At 44.8% G+C, this 17372-nt stretch overlaps 1 protein-coding gene across 2 annotated transcripts in view; it reads left to right on the top strand.

The window, feature by feature from the left end:
• The first annotated feature begins 3039 nt into the window (after positions 1-3039).
• ARHGEF6 (Rac/Cdc42 guanine nucleotide exchange factor 6) overlaps positions 3040-17372 on the top strand; it is an 89227-nt gene continuing 74894 nt past the window's right edge. For both annotated transcript variants that reach the window (XM_018555047.1, XM_018555048.1), the window contains exon 1: positions 3040-3204. In XM_018555047.1, the coding sequence (XP_018410549.1) occupies positions 3040-3204 (165 nt within the window). The remainder of the gene's footprint in view (positions 3205-17372) is intronic.

Raw genomic sequence — 17372 nt, 5'->3', positions numbered from 1 at the left:
TGCAGGTCGGGTGAGTGTAGGGCGGCGTACGGCCGCATACTCCCATAGAGAAGGGCAGGCTGCTGCGTACAAATCACACGCAGCACCTGTCCTGCCCGATACGGCCGTGCACGCAGCATGGAGCTGTACCGGCTGGCCGTTACCTGTGTGAATGAGGGCTAAGAGTTAGAACCCTTGCCGTGTTTTACTGCTTACTGGCATTCTATTGGAGAGATTTTCCCTCACTTTGTGTTCCATTGAAATCATTTCACCTACAGGAAGTAAGGGAAAATCTGCAACAGGCACACAGACAACAATAAAAAGCAGACAGGGAGTCTAACATTCCCCTAACTGGAGAAAAGAGTCTTGTATTCTGGAACCTTGGGTCATGCTGCCACCTTCAGGAGATTGAACATTGGCAGGGCAAAGCTGAAAAGATGCCCTAGCATAACACATCCTGCTCCCAGTTTTCTTGCTAGTGTCCTTAGGAGAATGGATGTCTTCTCTCTGCTCTGAGAGAAACAAACCATTTCCTGTTCAAGCATTTCTGACTGCTACAGAGGCACCAACGAGGGGCACAGGTGGCAGTATTAGGTAAGTATAAAATAGCTGCAAGATGGTATTCTATTTCCAGGAATGGACTTTATCTTGAAGATTGGGGTTACATTTCAGGGTTTTGGTGTAAGCTTTCGCTTGGAGATTAGGCTTGACGGGTGAAATTGATGTCTGTTTTATGCCATCTAGAATATTTATGTGTGTACAATAACATCAAATGACATCATTTAATAATGATGAATTTTCATGTGCAGAAACATTTAGCGTCAATGCTCTGATGCCAAAAACAGCTGCACTATAAACCAATTTACCGTGACAACCCATATTCCAAGGCATCTGTGCACTAGGGTTGCCACCTGTCCAGGATTCGCCCGGACAGTTCGGGTTTTGAATGCTGTGTCCAGGTTTCATGGCAGCAGAAACCCGGACACAAGATGTCAGGCAGACAGGGACAACCAAAATTAAGACAGGGGCTACTGGCCCCCTACTGAAAATAGTCTCAACTGTGATATTTACATATGAATGGGTGTCGCTATTTACATATGAATAAGCTGCGATTCATTCTCCCCAAAAAATGTCCACGCGTCACTAGTGTTCGGGTTTCGCTTGAAGAAAAGGTGGCAACCCTATCTGTGCCACCATGGGCCCTTCTCTCTACCCAACATTTCCCAGTACTAGATCTAGAGGTTAAGCCCACACAGTAATCCTTTGGCAGTTCAGTGAGTTGCAGAACGAGTGCTGTAAAGCCACCCGCCTACGGCAAATCATCAGTATATTTGCGGATGGAAGTCCTGCTCCCGCTGAACTCCCATGCCCACTCTGGCTGTAGTGCTGCAGGTCTCATAGTCAGAGAGGGAGGTGATGAGCTCGTATCTCCATCCCAATCCCAAAATGGAGTCTGGGGCCCTTTGCTTTGTGATAGGCCAGGAGAACAAGGGGACTTTCTATCATTCGTAAAACAGAAAAGTGAAAGTCAACATTTTGGTCATAAAAAAAAAAACAACAAAAAAAACTTTCATTTAACACAGAGAATAGAGTCCAGCATTCCACTTGGCTGTGTAAAATGTCCCCACGGGGTGCTGGGGTTACTCCTGTCGAACCCCTACATCACAGTCGTGACATAGGGGTCAGTGGGAGGAGCCACAGTGCTGAACTTCTGTGCCTACTACAACTGTAAGACAATCACAAAATGTAGCCTGGGCTGTTTGCTTTGTGATTGGTCAGGAGTGCATGCTTACATGTATGTATATGCTGTGCACTCCTGTGCATGCTTACATGTATGTATATGATGTGCACTCCTATGCATGCTTATTTGTATGAATATGATGTGCACTTCTGTGCATGCTTACTTGTATATATAATGTACACTTCTGTGCATGCTTACTTGTATATATAATGTACACTCCTATGCATGCTTACTTGTATATATAATGTACACTCCTATGCATGCTTGTGTATATATAATGTACACTCCTATGCATGCTTACTTGTGTATATATAATGTACACTCCTGTGCATGCTTACTTGTATATATAATGTACACTTCTGTGCATGCTTACTTGTGTATATATAATGTACACTCCTGTGCATGCTTACTTGTATATATAATGTACACTTCTGTGCATGCTTACTTGTGTATATATAATGTACACTCCTGTGCATGCTTACTTGTATATATAATGTACACTCCTATGCATGCTTACTTGTATATATAATGTACACTCCTATGCATGCTTGTGTATATATAATGTACACTCCTATGCATGCTTACTTGTATATATAATGTACACTCCTATGCATGCTTACTTGTGTATATATAATGTACACTCCTATGCATGCTTACTTGTGTATATATAATGTACACGCCTATGCATGTTTACTTGTGTATATATAATGTATACTCCTATGCATGTTTACATAATGTACACTCCTATGCATGTTTACTTGTGTATATATAATGTACACTTCTGTGCATGCTTACTTGTGTATATATAATGTACACTCCTGTGCATTCTTGTATGATTGACTGAAATAAACTTCAAGAAAGGGCAAAGTTGAGTTGTATCCGTTGTATCTAGCAGCAGAAAACACAATGTAAATGACATCCTATAAAACATGTAGAGCCACTTCCTCTTCTCTAGCTCACACATGTATACTTGTATATAGTTCCAGATCGCTTATAACACCAGATGACCGATTTGTATGATCTGATAACGAGCCCAGCCCTTCCTAGCCGTCACTGCTAATCGATCATGTAACAATCAGCCGATACAAGTGATAGCAATGATTGGAAAGCCACCCGTGATGTTGCAGCCATGTGTCTGTGTGAGCACAGAGGACTGTAGCCTGACATAATGATCAGCTTCCTGTTGTGTGTGAGTGTGTGTGTGGTGGTGCAGCAGTTGGGGACGTTACTAGAAAAAGGAAGGAGAGCTCAGATGTAATCGCGGATGTGGCTCTTGTAGAAGAAGCAACAGTGCTAACCGTGTACAGCCCAGCACCGATATGAATCCGGAGGAGCAGAATGTCACCTGGCTCATCTCTCTGGGGGTCCTCAACTCCCCCAAGAAGAACATTTGTGACCCAGAGGACTTTCTAAAATGCTCCCTGAAAGACGGGGTGGTGCTGTGCAAGCTGATGAACCGATTGCTGCCAGGCTCTGTAGAGAAGGTAAGTAGGCAGATCGTTGTCACTTCTGGTTGTTGTCTGTGTATTTAGATGTCTTGTAAGTGTTGCTGTTGTGTAGTTCTCTATGTCTGGGAGCGTAAGGGAAACGCCCTGATCATTCTTCAGATAACCCACTCCCCAAACTCAGGTATGTCAGACCTGCTCCAGGTAAGGAGTCGGTGGCTGTTGTCCCTGCAGTTGTCAGCGATCCTGTCATTGTGTCCTTGTGGAGTGATCGAGCAGAGGCAGATCGCTGGGAAAGTTAGGTTTGTGAAAGTCTCTGTAAGGACAAGTTCGTCCAGGCATGCTGACAACTGGTGATTGCATGAGCGCTCTGCACTCTCCTGCTGTTTAACCCCTTCAGGACAGACCTTTTTTCCATTTTTTGCACCCACTTTATATTCCACATTTTAGGCCTGAAAATTACTAAAAACCTCCAAACATTATATATTTTCTGAATGCCAAGACCCTGTAGAAAAAAAAGGTTGGCAGTTGCAAACTTGTATGTTGCACGATATTAGTGCAACTCCTTATCAAACCCCAAAACTTAGTGTAAAATGTACTTGAATGCCCCAAAACACAATAAAATACCCATTTTTAAAATACAATATTAAAGATGAGGTTACATCGAGTAAATAGATGCCCAAGTTAAAAATGGTGTGCGTCCGTGAAATGGCGACAAACTTCTGTACCCCAAAAAGTCCATAGACGCTTTAAAAGCCCCCACAGGTAATCAATTTAGATGCCCTAGAATTAATGCTCTCACTCCGGCGTGCGCGGCGATAACCAACATGTGTAGCGCGTTCGTCGCTTTCATACGTAGGCGCACCCGATGCGTGTTTACGCAGCGTTGTGCGTGCTCGCGGGGGCGGGGGACTTTAAAAAAAGTTTTCCATTATTTTTAGATTTATTTAAAAAAAAATGTTGTTTGTTTACTTTGATTACTATCACATAGGGGGGCTTAGAAGCCCCCCCATGTAATAGCAGATGGTGGTGACAGGTCCTCTTTAAGGTGATGCTGGGGGTCCAAAAGACCCCAAGTGTCACCTTTACACTAGAAATAAGCTATTGAAGTGCAGATCGCACTTTAATAGCTTATAGCTGGGCCTTAGGAGCCCAGAACTGACAGCCAAGGGACCGGAAGTGATGCAATCTGCATTGCTCCCGGTCCCATAGAACGGGGAGGGGATCGACGAACGTAGGTACGTCCAGAAGCGATCTGGCGACAGCTGAGTCCCCAGAATCGCTTCTATTGTAAAGCCAACAGTCGGCTTTACAAGTTTAAACAGAGTCGCCGCCGGGAGTCTGTTTAAACAGACCTGATGCTGGCGACGTACACTGTACGTCGTCAGTCACAAAGGGGTTAATATCAGACAGTCGCCTTCTTGTCCCTTGAGGTTCCTAAATTTTTGGCCAGGTTCACACCTGGGCGATCCTTGACCACACGACAATCATGCATGATACCGCGTGGATTGCTGTGCGGTCACAGTCGATGGCGCTGCCGGTGCCATTATTTTCTAATGGCACTACAGTCGCGCCGGGCAGATCACGTGGTTTCCCACAGCAATTCCGCTCGTGCAACTGAACACTAAAAAATCCACCCGAGCGTCATGTGTGGCAAAAAAAGATACATGTAACTTTTTTCTGCGATTGCCACGCGGATGTAACCCCATTGAAATAAACACTAGCCCTTATGTTTCTAACCACAGTGGGGGGAATTTATCGAAGCAATTGTGAGTGTTTCCGTTTCTTAACCCCTTAATGACTGAGGCCTTTTTTTTCATTTTTTGCACCCATGTTATATTCCACATTTTAGGCCTGAAAATTACTTAAAACCCCCACACATTATATATTTTCTGAATGCCAATACCCTTTACAATATAATGGTGGTAGTTGCAAATTGTTACGCAATATTAGCGCAACTCCTTATTAAACCCCAATATTTAGTGAAAAATTTAATTAAATGCCCCAAAACACAACAAAATACCCATTTTTTTAATGAAATATAAAAGATGAGGTTACAACGAGTAAAACGATACCCAACATGCCCAGTTTACAAATTGCGTGCGTCCGTGAAACGGCGAAAAACTGCAGTACCCCAAAAAGTCCACAGAAGACGCTTTAAAAGCCCCCACAGGTCATCAATTTAGAGATACCCCAAAGTACTGGCCCTAGAATTATTGCCCAAATACGTACTATCATCATGTTTCTAAACAGCTGCTGCTTCTAAGTCTCTCATCTTAGCTTCCCTGAACTTCCTGTCCAGTACAAGATCACAAGGGACAGAACAAACTCCAGCAACTGTTCGTCTACTAGCTTGGAGAAGGGAGGAGTTAGAGGGGGCCAGGGGGAGGGAAGTAGCTTGATTTGCTGTTCCTGTGTGTTTGTGGAAACACACATAGCTTACTAGCACACACAAGGGTGACTGCATAGCACTCTGCTTGAGAAAGGAGTCACTTTAAAACAGGAAGTCAGGACCAGTGCTCAGGGGACCATCTGATTCTACAGAAAACTAAAACTTTTATACATCAAGAAGCAGCATCCATTGTAAGTGATTTCATCAGCATTTGAAATCGCTTAAAACCCTTTTGACTTTAATATCACTTTAATAGATAAACCTGCACTCCTCCTGGAAATAAATGATGACATTTTGTGTTTGATGACAGTAAAAGAAGGACTCTCTACGCTTCTGAAATGAACTGTTGTATTGTCTAAATCTGATTAATGAATAGACATTCCTGCACTCATTGGAGCTAGAGGTCAACAATTGTGCCAACCAGTACTTGATAAGCATAGGTGTCTACACTCCTCCACTACAGTGAAAGTCACAACTAAGGGCCCATTCACACTTGTGTGGAGAGCTGTGTTTTTCAGCAGTATCTGCAAGGGGCATACAGAAAACAATGTGCCCCGTTTACACTGCCATGCAGGTATGACCTGCGGTGTGGTGCTTTTTTACACAGCACACTGGATGGCAACGCAGGTCAATGCACCACAGCACAGTACACTGCTGTTGTGTGCGGAGACCTTCGCTGCGTGGTAGCAAAGCAAGGGACTACGGCTCACGGATATCACTGCAGCAGACACTAGCCATGCGGTTAACACTGCGTTTTACTGTGTGAATGGGCCATTAATCTATTTCTTTTGGCTAGAATAGGTAAAGGGTTCCTGAACTTATTTAATGACCCAGATAAAAAAAGTTTTTATCGTACTGGGATCCAACAAGAGAATTATTACCAAAATATTGGCAAAGCCATACAATGACATATTATTACTGGTATTTTTTTAGCACTGACATCAGAATGTGCAATTTACATATTGCACATTCACATCAGTCCCTGCCCCCAAGGAGCTTACAATCTAAGGTACCTATCTCACATGCATACATACACATACTAGGGCTTACTAGGCATACATTCCATCATGTATTTAACAATAACATATATAATAATAATATATATATATTGGTATCGGCGAGTACTAAAAAAAAAGTATCGGTACTCGTACTCAGACCCAAAAAAGTGGTATCGGTGCATCCCTAATATATATATATATATATTAGGGATGCACCGATACCACTTTTTTGGGTCTGAGTACGAGTACCGATACTTTTTTTTTAGTACTCGCCGATACCAATTACCAATACTTTTTCTTAAAGGGGCAGCTATAACTTTTTTTTATGCCATCCTGTGCCCAGCCCACACCTGTAGTGTGGCACAGTTATATCTAATACTGCATACGGTCAAGGTTTGGAAAAAAACAAAACGCACATGATAAAAAGATAATCTACATTTACCTACTGACAAATCATTATGGAATTCAGACTATTTTAGCATGCATGCCTTCTAAATACCAGCACTTCATGAAGTGCTATCAGCCTGTTATCAGCTTTAGGCTTTTCATAATGTGCAGGTTTCTTTTTGCAGAGCCTGGAATCACATTACAAATTGTTTTTATATTATAGAATGCTGCTTCCACAGATACATATACCTCCACATGCATGGATAGCCAAATCTTAAGTCTGTTCTCTGCTACTTTGACAGCTGACTGTTACTTTGACAGCTGACTGTATCAGGTCTTCATCATTATTTGAATTCTGTTTTAAAACACATTGCTTTATTTCACTTCCCGTGACCGCAGCAGAGGAATCCCAGAATATACAGGATAACTGTCCGCTGGGACACAGAGCAGCGCCCAGCCAGGAGGAAAGAAAGCAGGGGTGCGCCGATGTATCGGCACAAAAATGGCACTTTCTGCATTTAGCCAAAAGTGCCATTTTCTGTCGATATGTTTCGGCGGCCGATATATTGGTGCATCGCTAGAAATATTGCGTCTGAATGCAGTAATTTATGTGACTGTGCATGTAAACTAGGGGTGGAATTAATATGGTATTCAGGAGCCAATCTGTCAAATCCAGGAGCCAGCAGGTTTTTATGTGGGAGCAAGCTCCATTGACAACAACTAAAGAAAAATTCAAAAGATAGGCAACAGGTGTCATTTTTAAAGTGCATTGGAAAACTGGCTCAGGGGATTTGTCCAGCCCTGGTGTAAATGCAAGTACATGCATATACACGTAAATTTACATGTAAACCAATCATTCTTAGAGCTAGAAGAAGAAGAGGTAGTCAATGCCTCTTTAAAATGACAGACGGCACCTTTTTGGGTTTGCCTAGTTGTGTCAATGAAGCTGGCTCCTAAAAAAAAATCCCACTGGCTCCTTGATTGGACAGACTGGCTCCTGGATTCCATATTAAATTTATCCACCCCTGTGACATACAGACAGAGGCATCCCTAGGCCGGGTGTCACCTGGAGCGGCCTGCAGGTGTCACCCGCTGGGACGTCATCACGCACGCGCGAGCTGTCATCATGCACGAGCGTAATGACATCATGCAGACTTAATTGCCGGCGGCCATCTCGGTTGATGGACGCTGGCAGAGAGAGGAGGGGACGCCCCCCGGGTCCCTTCCTTTCTCATGCAGCTGTTGGACTCTCGGTCCATGACTGAGTGCCCGACTTTTCAGAGGGGGTGACACCAAAATTACTGACGTGGTCACCCGGCGTGGGCTGCAACCCCCTTGTGATGCACTGTATACGGACAGTTATGCATCTATACCAGTGTAAACGCAAAGTGCTTTACGGACCATTTTTTTTACACTAGATTTTTCTGCCAGCCTCTGCTTGTGAAATCCTGCGTAAATACATCAGTCATTTACTACGCTTGTGTGCAAGAGCCCTAATAATAGAATATAGAGTTGAAGAAAATAATTACATTTCTGAACAACGAGCGAACGCCACAACCACATTATAAAACCTCTTAGAACAAGGATGGCTGGTATGGGTACTATAATATTGTATCGTTTACATCTTTTGATCTCTCGCTCCTGTATGTAGTCTCTGGTTGGGAGGCCGGAAGACAGCTTTTGTGTCAGTTACAGCTGGACAATAATAAGTGTGAGTCAGCATGGCAGAGAGACCACCTCCATGTCTCTGTATTGGAGAATAGGGATGGATGTGGGATAGATCTTCAGCAGCTGTATAATGTAAACAGGCCAGAGAAAACTATACAAGCTATTCTAATAATAGAGTATTTTACTACAGATATGGTACCGCATCATAATTAAGTTGTAGAGAAAAGTTTAACTACTTTAGTGACATTTTATCAGAAGTTCAGTTTATACTTGTTTATCTGTAGTTTAAACTTGTGAAAGATCTTTCATACAAATAATGTTTTGCACAGTGAAAATATCTACCAAAAAGTTAAGCAAACACACATGGGACGGTGCCAGATAATACTGTTGTGATGCTCTCAGGCACAGAAAATGTGCGTGCATTCAAATGCAATCTAAGACCACTAGATACCCTATGACTTGAATGACTGAAGACCTTCATAGAAATTGTTTGCTTATCTTAAAATGGAAAAGCAGTGTTAGGCCGTGTTCACACCGAAAGCATGTGCGCTCCAGAGCGGTTGCTGCTGGAACGCACCGCTTTTGCTGAGAAACGTCCCCTCGCGTTTTGGGGCGTCCCCTTGCGTTTTTGTATTCAATGGCACCGCTTCCACGATTCCCCCCCCCCCCCCCCCCCCCCCCCCCCCCCCCCCCCCCCCCCCCCCGGCCCGCAGTGGGATCGGACGCCTGGCAAAACTTTGCTTCCGTTCCACTGCAAACGCAAAAAATAGGGCTTGAATACAATGCACCGCCACACCCCCCCCCGCCCCAAAAAGTGGGGGGGAAGTTTCTCAGCGATCGCAGTGCGTTTCAGCAACTACCGCTCTGGAACACATACGCTTTCGTTGTGAACAAGCCCTTAAGATTAGAAGTCCCAAGGAACATTTTTAGCTTTGCAGATCAAATGTTCCCGGCCATGTCTGTCTATTAAAGATTAGTCTGATTGAAGAATATTTCTTATATAAATAAAAAATAGTTCATTTATTCAAACGGTTGTCCGTAAGTAGCCTTAAGCTGACCTCCTCGTAAGTATGATCCAGCTGTTTGCAGAGGTCTTTTTGGCTAGATGCACGCATACCCTAAGGCAGTGGTGTCCACAATTTTTCGTATGCAGATCTACTTTTCAAATTACGAGCTCAATGAGATCTACCAACGGAAAAACACCTGCATTCAGGGGCGGGAGGGGGCGTGGCGGTGCATTGAAGTCAATGGCACCGCAGCCACGCTCCTTGCCCGCACCTGGACGCAGGCACGTTAGTGCCTGCATTCCGGTCCAGTGCAATCTGCAAAAATGCTGCATGCACTTGAAACGCATCAAAACCGATAGCAATACAACTGCGCAGATGCACGCATTTGTGATGCAGTTTCTGGTTGGAAATAGCCCTAAAAGTAGGTCCTAGGAAGGTCATGCACTCCTTCAGCCAGTCTGTCTCTGATGGGCTGGGTACATTGTCATCTCTGTGTCACACTCAACCCTTTGCTTTCAGTGCCAGATACAGAACAAACAACACAGAAATATAACAATGCGCCATACTAGGGGAAGGGGGTGGTGTACAGAACTCTGCATATTGGCGTAGACTTTGTTTACTGGTTGATATGTGTCATACTGGAATGTATATTGATCTTCATCCAAGTATAGTTGTAATCATGCACACGCTTGGCAAAACTTTCTTGTACAGAAGATGCAGACCCATCCAGCATACACAGGCTAGAATGCAGAAACAAATACAGTTTCTCTTTAAATGGAAAACTACAATGATTTTTGGCAATTTGTTTTTCAAGTTGTAATTAACACACCAGTCCCCATGCTAGCAGTAGAACATGAACAAAGAATTAAAGGCTAAACAGTGCCCAACATTACAAGCAGCTGTTCAATACACTGGTAAAATCTACTTAAATTAATAACCCAAACCTCCAGCATAAAGTGTATAATACAATATAAACAGTCCAGTTGTGGATGGTGAAGAAGAGTGGTGGAATACATTGTGATCTCCACCTCGTCCAATCAGAGAACATTGAAAAAATACAAGGTGTTCTCTGAATGGCAGCTGTGCCCAGCCCTGTGCTCAGTGTGCAGAGGAGAATCCGCTGTAGCCACGGCCGGAAGATCATGGCTATCACGGTATGTAGCACAGGCTACTACAGTGATTTTCAGGATCTCCGGCAGCCCTCTGGATATCCACATTGAGCCAAGCCTGGACCAATGTAAATATCCATAAAAGATCAGATTTAATTAATCTTCTGCGGAACGGCCACTGTAAATAAACGGCTGGTCCACAGCCCCATTGTTCTGGGAGGACGTACATGTACGTCCTTCCATGGCCACCTGTGTGCCTGTGCAGAAGCATCTGCTCCCACTGTCATTAGACATCAGAGAGCATCTCACCAAGCACAACGATCACAAGGCACAGAGCCGGTCTGATCGGATCTATGCCTGAAGCCGTTGTTCTCCAAAGTCTAATGACAGCGGGAGCAGTGGCTTCTGCACATTGTTTACATCACCAAGCCCTCCCCTTCTTCTTACATCACAGGCAGGGGAGAGCACAGGTAATAATTAATGAATAAGTCACCCATTCATTAGTTCCTGTTGAAAACAAGCTGCAGCAGCAAGCAGTAAAGTTTTCAATAGTTTTTAACCCTTTCAGCCACCTTCTCTCTTGTATATATCAGTTCTATTAATTAATGAATATATAATTAATGAATAAATCACCCATTCATTAGTTCCTGTTGAAAACAAGCTGCAGCAGCGAGAAGTTTTCAATAGTTTTTAACCCTTTCAGCCCACTTCTCTCTTGTATATATCAGTTCTATTCTGTCTCTTCTCTGATGTGTACATTACCCCTTCACCCCCCTTTTATACTGCAGATCTCTACAATAACCCTTTCATTTCCATCTCCTTCTTTGTATGACCTATACATCAGGTGAACATTCACACCAAAACTGGAAGGTACTCATAAGTCAACGGAGGGTTCGTTGGCTTGCGATTGTACCTTCCAATCCGTTAAGGTCCGTCACTTTTTTAAAATGTATTTTTGGCAAGCTTTATGTGAAGTAACATGTCCTGAGTGGACATTCTTCACTTTAATGGCTTGCAATGCGTTGCATTAGCGCGCGTCCGCACAGGTTTTTTACATGTTGCACTGAAAAAAGTAGCTCTTTTTTTCAGCGCAACATATGGCAATACAACACTGCAGCATAAATTGTGCCCATTCACAACCACTCATTTTTCGTTGCCCTTGCATTACCATCCATTAAAAAATATGGATGGTAACGCAATGCAGCAGACCCGGTGTGAATGGGGCCTTGATCTATCTAGTGCACCATTATCAAGTCCCATGTTTTAACCCCCTCAATACCAGCATCTGATCACCTTTTTGTTTTCCTACTGTCCAGGCAAATTGCTGTGTTTTATAACCGAAAGTAAGGGAAAACTTTTTTTTTTCTTTCAAGGTTTTGGTCTTTTTTTTTTCCTTTCTATAGTTTAAAAAATAAATAAAGTAGTTATTAAATAAAACCAAAAGAAACCCCTATCTGGATAAAAACAATTTTCTTAAAATGAACTTGGTTATTACAGTGTTATATGACGGAGTAAATCTCAGTCAAACTTTCACAGCACTGAGAATTGGAAAATGGTCTGTGATTATCACCATGCCGGTACTGAAGTGGTTAAATTTCAGATTAAAGGTTCATAAAAAGTAAACTCAGGTGGAATAAGGATTGCCATAGGAATTCCCTCATCCCACAGCACAGATACACTGTAGCTGCCTCTCGCTCCCTCTGCTTCCTGAGGCTGCATTGTAAGACTTGCACACATTGGCAGCCTTGCAGGGAAGCGGATTGGTGTCTTCTCTGTGACATTCTCATTGGTCTGCACAATTTTCCAGCCCAGTTTGCTTTCTCTTCCTGTCACTGAATGTGGTCTGTATTTTGCTGCACTGAGGGCTGAGCTGTCTTTCTAGCTTGCCATAAATAAGGTCAGTAGAGGTCTTCTGGAAATCTCTGATTGCTCTCTTACTTGTTCCATCCATCAGCAAGTTTATCTTACGTAGACGCACAGCTCGTGCATATGCTGCACAAACTCACCGAACTCTGCTCTCTGCTGCAGAAATATTTCATGCTCTGCAGTTTACACATTTTAGATAGGGGTGATGTCATCGCCCATTTAAAGGGCCTGGCCACTAAATATTGAATTGCTTTATGTTGGACAGGCACTGTCGGGTTAAATGACCCAGCAGTGTTTTACATCTCCTGAGAACTCTGCGCTCAAGATCTCTGCACATCATTTTCTTACTGCATCTCTGTACAGTGACTATTGGGAGCGATTAGTGTTAGCGGGTACTAGGTTTAGGGGCTGGGTTGGGTTTAACTGAGCTGTAAAGTCCCAGCATATACTATCCTGTTATAACATTAGCATTGTAATAGGAATATATACTAGAGCTGTTTCTTAAAATGCAATCAAAGCTTACTTGAAAAAAAATCCCTTTTTAAGTAGTAAGTTCTGCCTTCTGTCTGTCCCATCACTTTCACCAACTTCCTGGATTCCCAGTGTGCTTGGTGTCTCTTTCCCTGCTGCTTGATGTGATACAATCTTGATTTCTCAAGACTACATATCCCATCATGCATTGCTTCCAGCAAGCAATGCTGATGTCACATTGCTCATTTATTGAATTGTAGCTCAGCTGGCAGACTCTGTGAGAGTTGTGACACGGAAGTGCATATTTACAGGGCTGAGGGAAATTGTGTCGGTACATTGAGGAAGTGCATCGTAAGGGCATCTTCAGTAAGTAGCTTTACAGACTTCTCAATCACTATGGTCATTAGAAGTGGGATAGAACCTATGGAAATTCAATATAGGAATGCATGTTTTATTTTTCGGTTTCGACCATAGATACTAGGGATGCACCAATACCGTTATTTTGGTACCGATAAAAAAAATTTCAGTACTCGCCGATAACAATTACCGAGTACCGGAAGTCCCATTCAGGAAGCCAGGTGGCGTGTAATGACTCGCCGATACCATTTACAGAGTACCGGAAGTCCCATTCAGGAAGCCAGGTGGCGTGCAATGACTTGCCACCTGGCTTCCTGATTAGCCGGGCAGCGTGTAAAGACTCGCCACCTGGCTTCCCGATTGACAAGAAAGTCTGTCCCCTCTCACCTTGGCATGTCCAGCCTGTCACCCGCGGGGCCTCTCCAGCCGGAGCCGTCTTGCTGGCCAATCATGGAAGCCAGGCGCCGTGTAATGATGCGGCGCCCTGCTTTCTGATTGGCCGGGAGGCCGGCTCCATGCTCCCTCGTCATGAGATGACTAGGGGGCATGAAGCCGGCTTCCTGGCCGATCAGTGTGCCGGGCGCTGCGTCATTACACACTGCCCGCCTTCCTGATTGGCCGGGAAGTCGACTTCATGCTCTATAATCACAAGTGATGAGAGAGCATGGAGCCGCTTCCCGGCCAATCAGGAAACCGGGCAGTGTGTAATGATGGCTGCCCGACTTCCTGATACAGGAAGTATCGGGCTAGGCATCGGAGCATTTGGGCGAGTAAGGGTACTTGCCCAAATACTCGGTATCAGCACCGATATCGATACTAGTATCCCTAATAGATACCCTTTGAAGAGTTATGGTTGATGGACTGTTCTAGAATTGTTCTGATCCAGGTAATCAATTGCAATGGTTGATGCACTGTTCTAGATTGTTCTGATCCAGGTAATCCATTCCATTTTTACTTACGCCTGGGTACCTAACTTTTGCAACTTTTATCTTTCTATTACTCTTAAGCTGCCCATACACCTTACGATCATCGTCCGATTTTCGTATGCGATCGCGTTTTCGTCGGATATTCGTAAGGTAGATGGGCAGTGTACAACCGCAAATACTGTACAATCGATCGACTTTTGACTAACCAGCAGGTTAGAAAACTTCGGTCGACCGTACGATATTTATTTTGGTACCGATAAAAAAAATTTCAGTACTCGCCGATAACAATTACCGAGTACCGGAAGTCCCATTCAGGAAGCCAGGTGGCGTGTAATGACTCGCCGATACCATTTACAGAGTACCGGAAGTCCCATTCAGGAAGCCAGGTGGCGTGCAATGACTTGCCACCTGGCTTCCTGATTAGCCGGGCAGCGTGTAAAGACTCGCCACCTGGCTTCCCGATTGACAAGAAAGTCTGTCCCCTCTCACCTTGGCATGTCCAGCCTGTCACCCGCGGGGCCTCTCCAGCCGGAGCCGTCTTGCTGGCCAATCATGGAAGCCAGGCGCCGTGTAATGATGCGGCGCCCTGCTTTCTGATTGGCCGGGAGGCCGGCTCCATGCTCCCTCGTCATGAGATGACTAGGGGGCATGAAGCCGGCTTCCTGGCCGATCAGTGTGCCGGGCGCTGCGTCATTACACACTGCCCGCCTTCCTGATTGGCCGGGAAGTCGACTTCATGCTCTATAATCACAAGTGATGAGAGAGCATGGAGCCGCTTCCCGGCCAATCAGGAAACCGGGCAGTGTGTAATGATGGCTGCCCGACTTCCTGATACAGGAAGTATCGGGCTAGGCATCGGAGCATTTGGGCGAGTAAGGGTACTTGCCCAAATACTCGGTATCAGCACCGATATCGATACTAGTATCCCTAATAGATACCCTTTGAAGAGTTATGGTTGATGGACTGTTCTAGAATTGTTCTGATCCAGGTAATCAATTGCAATGGTTGATGCACTGTTCTAGATTGTTCTGATCCAGGTAATCCATTCCATTTTTACTTACGCCTGGGTACCTAACTTTTGCAACTTTTATCTTTCTATTACTCTTAAGCTGCCCATACACCTTACGATCATCGTCCGATTTTCGTATGCGATCGCGTTTTCGTCGGATATTCGTAAGGTAGATGGGCAGTGTACAACCGCAAATACTGTACAATCGATCGACTTTTGACTAACCAGCAGGTTAGAAAACTTCGGTCGACCGTACGATATTCGCAAGGTCGGTGGCGTCAAATCAAAATTTGTATGATTTACACTGCACATGCGCAGATGAAAAATTAGTCCAGGTGCTTTTCTGTTAATTGCCGCTGATTCAACGTTGCGATAATCGGGGCATGATGGATCCGCCGTCCGAAAATCGTAAGACGGTTCGAAACTTTTCGTCCAATGATGGCAAGGTGTATGGCCAGCTTTAGGCTCCATTCACAGTTCTGTGACGTGACTTTCCATGTGTGCTGCAGGGTGCGTTGTGGTATGCAGTCCGTTCATTTGTTGTATCTCAATCACACTAAAAGAAGTGCATGACCATTTTCATGTAAAGTTAGTATGCATAGTGGTGCAATTCAACGCACATGCGATGCTAGGTACTAGGGATGCTAGGTTGGGGTGTCATTAAGGCCCCATTCACACACGAATCGGCCTGCACATACAGCTCCGTGCTGCGTGCGGGACTGTACCAAGCAGCTGCCGGGAAGGACAGGTGCTGCGTGTGATTAGAACGCAGCCCCCGTGCTTCTCTATGGGGCTACACGGCCGTACGCCCCCCTTCGCTGGCCCGCCCTGCACGTTCGTAGGGGTGCGGGTGAGCGTATTCATACGCTGCCGGAATGGATCCTGTATGCGTACGGCGGCATAGCCCCATAGAGAAGGACGGGGGCTGCGTACTAATCACACGCAGCACCTGTCCTTCCCGGCAGCTGCTTGGTACGGCCCCGCACTGAGCTGTACGTGCAGGCCGATTCGTGTGTGAATGGGGCCTAAAGTTGAACTGAAGCTGTTTTTAGATTTTGATGGAGTAAAGGAGAGTTCTAACCCCTGTCAGTTTCTTTTTGCCATCTGCGTGCCTTTTGGGGAGATTTCCTTTCACTTCCTGCCCTAGTTGCTGTTCTGGTGACAACCCAAATGTTGGGTTTTTCTTTCACTTTCAATGATCACGAGTGGACAAATAGAGCGGGTGCATCTCACGAATGGGGACACAGGCAGCAATAAAAACTGATGTTCTAATCCCTCTCCACTCCATCCAAAACTAAAACAAAGTTTTGGCTTCAGTTGCGCTTTTAGGCCAGTTTCACATCTATGCGACCCGTGAACGTGGGGCAATCGTGCATCCGGTCACGGAGTCGCCCACCACCATCAATCTCGCTGGCGATGCCATTATTTTCTAATGGCACCCCAGTCGCGTCGGGCAGATTTCACAGTTTCCTGCCGGGATTCCGCCCACAGCCGCACGTCGCTTGTCGCAAAAAAAAGGTACATGTACCTTTTTTTTTTTTCTGCGATTGCCTCATGGATGTAACCCCTTTAAAACCAATGGGGCCGTGCGGCAAACCACTGTGTGCAACTGCACACGATCATGCGGTCCCGGATCGCCTAGGTCTGCACCAGACCTCAATAGCACTGCACCACACGTATCAGTGTAACATGCGATCTTGTCCATTGCGGGAACATACGGCAGTAGGAGTGAGACTCCCTTGTTATTTGAGCTGTAGGGACAGAGTGGGATCTCTTAGCAGATGATCTTACTGCTGCAGTTGCTGTCAAATATTATAAAATAGAGGAGGATTGGGCCCGGGGGAACCCACCTAGAAGAGGAATGTCAGCTCTGGCTCAGGCTGCATCTGATGTTTACCTAACTAACATTGATATATAACACAAAGCAGTGCCGTGTTCTGTGTTCCTTGTCATTCATACTACATATCAGTAGTGTTCTGTGTTCCTTGTCATTCATACTACATATCAGTAGTGTTCT

The sequence above is a fragment of the Nanorana parkeri genome, unplaced genomic scaffold (assembly GCF_000935625.1).
Source record: "Nanorana parkeri isolate BGI_ZX_2015 unplaced genomic scaffold, ASM93562v1 scaffold182, whole genome shotgun sequence".
Taxonomy (NCBI): Eukaryota; Metazoa; Chordata; class Amphibia; order Anura; family Dicroglossidae; genus Nanorana; species Nanorana parkeri.
This window is presented reverse-complemented; position numbering and strand designations above follow the sequence as displayed.